The sequence below is a fragment of the Sinocyclocheilus rhinocerous genome, unplaced genomic scaffold (assembly GCF_001515625.1).
Source record: "Sinocyclocheilus rhinocerous isolate Xijiao unplaced genomic scaffold, SAMN03320098_v1.1 scaffold263, whole genome shotgun sequence".
Taxonomy (NCBI): domain Eukaryota; kingdom Metazoa; phylum Chordata; class Actinopteri; order Cypriniformes; family Cyprinidae; genus Sinocyclocheilus; species Sinocyclocheilus rhinocerous.
In genome coordinates, this window is record NW_015645086.1 from 309,810 (window position 1) to 316,821 (window position 7,012).

Genomic DNA, 7,012 nt, shown 5'->3' on the forward strand with positions numbered 1-7,012 from the left:
TACTCTTGTAATAAAGTAGCGGTGGTAGAGGACAGATTTTAAGTATCAATTCTGCTTAAAAAGATGCAATCTAATCCTGTTTACATGAAATAAGCCTGCTCCCGAGCAGGTTTAAGTTTATGGACCTGTTGCTATGACAGCAACTCCGGGATGAGCTTCGAAGAACCAAATGATCCAAGATCATGCCAAATCGTCAACAATCAAATCCAGCTAACTGAGTTAGCGACGTACGAAGAACGGGCCCCTGGTACTCTCTCTAGACCACCAATGATCATCCCGACATAACACTAGCTAATGTAACTTTTGGTAATGAGAAGGATATAATCTTCAATCTGTGCTGCCAGGTGTTCACAGTCAACGCCGATTGTCTGGTAATCACCTGAGAAAAAAAAAAAAAACACAAAGAATAAATCAACTCCAATATTTTAACTCAACTCAAATTTTAAATCTAAACACTATTTACATTTAATAATGGTTAATTGAATATTTTAGTTCCCTTAATTTCACTTAACTTTTTTATATCAAGTGCAATGAACTTACTATCATATTTGAGTGAAATGAACTTGTTTTATTTAGTAAATTTCACTGTTAGATTTTACAGTGCAGTTACTGACTCAGTTCAGTTGGTTCAGCACTTACCATCAGTCTGCAGGGCCGCCACCAGCAGCTCTCTGCATTTACTGCGCACGATGTCCGTTGTGACAGGTGCAGGTGGGAAGGTGGTGAATTTGGGGGAGACGGGGGTGGTGGGAGTTTTTGATGTCTCCGGCTTGTTACTAGAAAACAAAAGGTAACATTTCACTGTTTTGTAAAACTGCATAAAATAATCTGTATTGTAAAAAACAAATACATAGAACTGAGGGTTTGTTTACTTCTTATTCATGTTTTTAACAATTAATATTGTTAAATTAATATTTGTATAGATACTATTATAGGATTAAAGAATCAAGAAGTTGCTATCTAAAGTATACATTTGTTTATTTTACTTTTTTTCAATTCTTGAAAAAAATTACTCATTTTGTTTTATAATTACTCATTTTAAAATTGTTATCTAATTTAGTAAATATTATGTCAAATAAAATGCATGAACATCGTTGTATATTATATTTTATATCGTTGTATATGATTATATATTTATATCTGCCACCCTTTTTAAAATGAAACATATGCATGGATGAATTGTTCAAAATAAGATCTATAATATGCATTTAGAAAATAGGTAGGATGAATTGTAATTTCATGACGACTTTAATGATTAGATTCCACACACCTGGTGTCGCTGGATCCAGGATAGTCTTTAGAAGATGAGGACTGGAGGGGAGATCCTCCTTTTTTCTTCTCCTCCGATTTACCCTCAGATCCATCTACATAAAAGTAGTCCAGCATTAACATCAGGGCACACACACTGCATTCACTATCACCAAGTTAACTAGTAACATCCTTAAGACAATAAAAGCTGGAAAGCAAACAGACAGCAGCTTCGTCCCACCACTTTTCAGAAGGAAATTCTTCAGTCTCCTCCATCACTGTCATTCACTCTAAAATAAGTCTTTTTCTTTCTGTGTGTGTGTGTGAATAGGGATGCAGTACCTAGCAGTTTCTTCCAGGTCTTGATGAGAGATTTGGCCAGTGTCTGCACCTCCTCATCCAAGCTCTGCTTCCGCACTGCATTCACTGACATCCCGATCCGCGTGGACTGCACCGTGGATCACAATGAAACAGAAGGAAGATCACGTTTGTTACATTAAATATACCACTGTACTATCACAACATCCAACCCAGTATTGAATAACCAAATATGATGCTTTGACTACCTGATCCTTCTGCTATAAAATGCTCAAAAGAGGGGAGATCATAAGTAAATAAAACAACAAGCAAATGCCCGCTAAAGATTTTCAGCTATAAAAAAAGCAGTACATTTAATACTAGGCATGATCGCCTTTACTATTTTAAATCACAGTATATCAGGCACTGCTCTGGAAAGACTAAAACACAGCTCTGGGATATGTTTTCCCCATGTATTATTTTTTCTTCTGCGTATCACTGCTGTTTTTTTCTCAGAATTCTTCCTCAGGGACTAAGAAGCCAATGTGTCTGTACATTAACTTTAACTAACATAAACTTTAACTAAACATAAACTTTAACTAACATTAAAATTGGAAATATTAATAAAAACCATAATAGATTCTCAGTTAAACTAAAATAATACTGATCCATCTAATGACAATAATCCTACAGTAAATGCACTCATATGACATGCATGTAAAGTAGGCAGTTACAAATATACTGTATATACATAAAGTAGTGCATTTGAAACACATTGGTAGATTCTAAAACAAACACTGGCTCTGTTCATAATGGAATACTGTGTATACTAGTATTTAAAAAAAAAAAGCATATGAAAAAGTATGCACCGTTCAATCTATGCAACATCTGCATATGAGGTATAGAAAAATGATTACTTTGCATTTTTAAAATGATTTAACTTTTGTCAATACGATCACGTAATGAGTGAAACTATATACAGGATCTATATGATTTGGATATATACAAATTATTCATTCATCAGACTGGAAATTGAAGGTTGAGCACACTCCACTGTGTTATTTAACATTCCATGCAATATGTGCCGTTGGGTACTGCACTTTCTGGAAAATGTAGTAGGTCATCCAGATATTCTATGCACGCATAGATTTTGCATACTAAGCACTGATTTCATTCTACACACTGCAGAAATAGTACAAACAGTATGCTATTCCAAACACTGCCAATGAGAACAGCAGCATGGGGTTCCTGACTGGAAGAGAAAGCCATGATCATGTAATCCAACACGGCACATGCTCTGCCCACAGACGCCGTCTCCAGCCCTGCTGAGATACCTGTAGGGTCTCCAAAGACATCTTCATGTTCTTCAGCTCCCGAAGCAGGTCAATGGCACCATCCTGAAGACAAAAACACAACAACAACAAAAAAACAAAATACATTGATCTTGCCATGAAAATAGCTATAGATGCTGGTATGGAAATAAAAAAAATTAATCAATCAATCTTGATGAAAAAAAAAAAAAACACACGAGGGCGAAGGACTGTTGCACAACAACTTCTCAAATGCATTAGTAAACACTGACTTCAACAACTAGCTGTTTCACAGAAAACCCCAGCCAGTCTGCACATAAATGCTGTGGACAAAAATTTGTGGACAAATTTTGGGGACAAAACTGGGACTGGCTGGTGTGAAGTGTTGGCTTAAATGAGGCTTTTGTTTACGCTGGAGAAATTTGGAGAACAACCAGCTGCCAGCTCAAAACAGTACACAAACGCTTCAAACACGATGAGAGTAAAAGCCGATTGTGCATGAAGATTGGCCAATAAGAGCCCGGCGGTTGTTGGGATGAGGATGAAACAGGTGATAATCTCACACACACAGTAACTAGATCTCGTGCTTGTTTAATGAAGACAAACAGAAACGAACGCGCGGATGAAATCAACAGTTCTCTCTCGTGCCTGTTTTTCAGATGCTATAAGGAAAACCGTCACACTTACAGTGTTTTTCTTATGCACCATTTTGTCCAGCTTCTTTGCGATGCGCTCCACTTCTTGGTCCTTCACCATGTTTATAGGTTTAGGGCTGTTTGATGGGGCCCGATCGCCTTGCCTCCATTTATGTGGGAAAATGCGCCCGTCTCTGTGTGTGTCTCTTTTAGTGGCAGTATGAAAGGAATCCGCTGCCTTTCTCTCCGCTCTAGAATGTTGCGACGTTCGAATCGCGAGCGAGTCGTTCTTTTCAGTCGAATCTTTCCAAGGAATCAAATGAACCTGTTCATAAAATCGGTCTGAACGATTCGTTCACAAATTAGTCTGAATCGGTAACAGCAGTTCTCAAGTCAACAAACTCACCGAAACCGAGAACCGCGTCTTTTTCAGACATGATTAATTCCCAGTGAGCTGACAGTAAGAGCGTTTGTATTGGATTGAGTAATGGGGCGAAAGGTAGGCCTAAGTTACTTTAATATTGGTAGCTAATGTTACAAATAAATTATGTATTCGAAATGTATATGAGCTAATTGTATTGCAGTTTTGTCAACATCGGAATCACCAATGTTTTAGATGTGTTATGGCTGCAACAAACTGAAGTAGGGCACGTGAAATTACAGTAAATACATTTGAAAAAAAAAATACACAGAAATATGTGATTACATACGGCTTTAATGAAACGTTTATATCAGGGATCTGAAGAGTTCAGCTCCAACCCTAATTAAGCACACCTGAACCAGCTAGGTCTTACTAGGCATAATGTTAATAGAAACTTCCAGACAGGTGTGTTGAAGCAAGTTGGAGCTAAACTAGGGCTGGACAATAATTCAATATCAATATGTATCGCGATATGATTTTTTTCAATAACGGTGATATGATTTTTAAACACATTTCCGATATTTCGATATACATTACCAGTTTCCCATACATTGATTTATTTGTGCCGTTTGACTTCGTTGAGCACGTTTCAAATTCATAACACGGCGCGGGTGTAACTCTGCAGGACACCGGCCCCCCAGGACCCAGTTTGTTTGTCCCTGGTTTAGAACATGTCACGCCGATATGTCATTGATCAGATCACCTGATGACAAATTTACTTTGTCACAGTAAAAAAGTCACTGAATCGTTTCTTTGAACGCGCTGTTCGAAAGAACCGATTCTCGGAAAAGAATCGGACTGCCCATCGTGTTGAAGCAGGGTGTTATGGGAATTGGAGTTGATATGAATAACCGCAGAAGTAAAGCAGTCAAACACAAAAATGGTGAACTAGTATTTTTAACAAACTAACACTTGGGATATTTTTTTGTTTAGAACATTTTGTTTTGGTTATAGACTCTAATTTAATATACAAGTTCTAGTTTTTTACAAGTTTAACTTAAGAGTCTGCCCTTTAAAACGAACTGCTAAATAGATAAATACAGCAGTAATTTAATATTATTATGACAATGGTTGGCTTAGCCTAAATTTTACAGTTCACGTGTTGTAAACGTAATATGCATTTCTATCTACTGTTCTGTTCATTAGTCTTTCATTTAAAATATTTAGCAAAATAATAACTGTTATGGATAATTTTTGAGTGAAACAGTGACTATTGTTCCTTGGTCATTTTCCAAATGTCTTGTCAGGATTTGTGATTGCTGTGTAAAATGCTTTCCACATCTAAGGTGAGTTCTTTGTTTGGGAGTTTTCATTTCTGCACCGAAAAATGTATGTGTTTACTCTATTGATCTTTGCAAAATGAGGGCAGTATTATTTTGACCTACTCTGATGTGTGGACAGGTTTAAATTGAACAAATATTGGATTTTATCAGTAGAGGGCGTCATTGTAACAAAAGTGCTAAAGTATTTGACCACCGAAACCACAAATAAAAATGCATGAATGGCATTGCATTAGACAGCAAAATATCAAACTAAGTGACATTTATTTTAACCCTTACATTGTCTTAAGGTCATTTTTGACCTGTGTTTGGTAAAGAGCCGTTTACTTTGGCCTTTCAAGCATGTTATGTAGCCCAATTATTTTTGTAAAATTATGAATAAAACTTAACAAAAATAGTAGGCACTTTCTAAGATTCAACCGCTCACACACATTGTTTTCTATAAGGGTACAATGGAGCTAAATTTTAAATTGAAATTAATTAATTAAAAATTTTAATTTGCAATTGCCATTTTTTGTGTTGTGTTGTTTAATGCTATGAAATTATTGACTGGACACCATTGTAAGAGTATCTTATGTGAATCAGAAAAATTATCCGAGATACGCTGCATATTTTTTACTTAAAAGCATGTTTAATTCACGGTAAATGGTTTAAGCGGCATTCAAGAAGTGAGTTTGTGATAAAAGGCACACAAAATGTAGTTTATTCGTCAAGTAAAGAAGATATTACATTCACATATTGTTCTGTCTGTTGTGCAGCATTTGTTCTTTTTTTTTAAACCAGATCGATACAGACTTTAGCATTTCAAGTGACAATGAAAACAATAGTGACACTCTGAATCAGAGTTCTGAGAGTTAATGTCCCATAATGCCCTGTTGAACCCACGGTATGTGCACATACATGGGTTGAAGCCTTCATATATGATTGAAGGTGACAGAGTGGCATGTTCTCCAGCTGAGGAAACCCCACCTCAGCATTGAGGGAATGTGTTCAGAGGGGAGGGGGGAGAGTCCCCGAAATGGCCAGCTCAGGCCTCAGTCCCTCTGGCAGGAAACCCCGGTCTTCATCACCCTGCTGAGGTCATCTCTGATTATAACTGGACCGGGTTAAGGCAGCCCGACCGGCTCACTGCATGCCCTGTTCCTGCCATACATTCCCTATTTAGAGGCATACAGGCGGGCCATTCTTACTTTGGACTTTTTGTGTGGTTTAGAAATGTGCTGACTGATTGAGGTGTGTGTTTATTTCACTTGGCTTATCAGTGTGAGGCTGTTGCGGACCATTAATCTGTCATTACGAGGCATGGGGTCAAACTGATCTTAAAGGGGTCCTATTATGCTCTTTTACAAAGTCTTGATTTTGTTTTGGGGGTGTACTAGAACAGGCTCTCATACTAGGTTGTTCGAAAAACACATTATTTTTCACATATTTTACATTAATACAACACCTCTCTCCCCAGTCTGGCATGAATGGCTCGAATAGTTCCTGTGTCAAATGAAGGCCCGCCTTCTGAAATACGAAATGTGCTGTGATTGGTTAGCTGGGCCAGTGTGTGCTGTGATTGGTTAGCTGGGCCAGTGTGTGCTGTGATTGGTTAGCTGGGCCAGTGTGTGTTGTGATTGGTTATCAGTAGAGGGCGTCATTGTAACAAAAGTGCTAAAGTATTTGACCACCGAAACCACAAATAAAAATGCATGAATGGCATTGCATTAGACAGCAAAATATCAAACTAAGTGACATTTATTTTAACCCTTACATTGTCTTAAGGTCATTTTTGACCTGTGTTTGGTAAAGAGCCGTTTACTTTGGCCTTTCAAGCAT

General features: G+C 37.5%; 1 protein-coding gene across 3 annotated transcripts in view; it reads right to left on the bottom strand.

The window, feature by feature from the left end:
• Positions 1–3,757, bottom strand: part of tcea2 (transcription elongation factor A (SII), 2) — a 26,043-nt gene extending 22,286 nt beyond the window's left edge. For all 3 annotated transcript variants that reach the window (XR_001636090.1, XR_001636091.1, XM_016509078.1), the window contains exons 1-6: positions 3,543–3,757; positions 2,880–2,942; positions 1,591–1,696; positions 1,271–1,364; positions 640–776; positions 323–379 (exon numbers count right to left, since the gene is read on the bottom strand). Coding sequence is in view for 1 of the 3 variants with exons in the window: in XM_016509078.1 (XP_016364564.1) it covers positions 323–379; positions 640–776; positions 1,271–1,364; positions 1,591–1,696; positions 2,880–2,942; positions 3,543–3,611 (526 nt within the window). In the remaining 2 variants the exon portion in view is untranslated. The remainder of the gene's footprint in view (positions 1–322; positions 380–639; positions 777–1,270; positions 1,365–1,590; positions 1,697–2,879; positions 2,943–3,542) is intronic.
• Between the last annotated feature and the right edge of the window lie 3,255 nt (positions 3,758–7,012).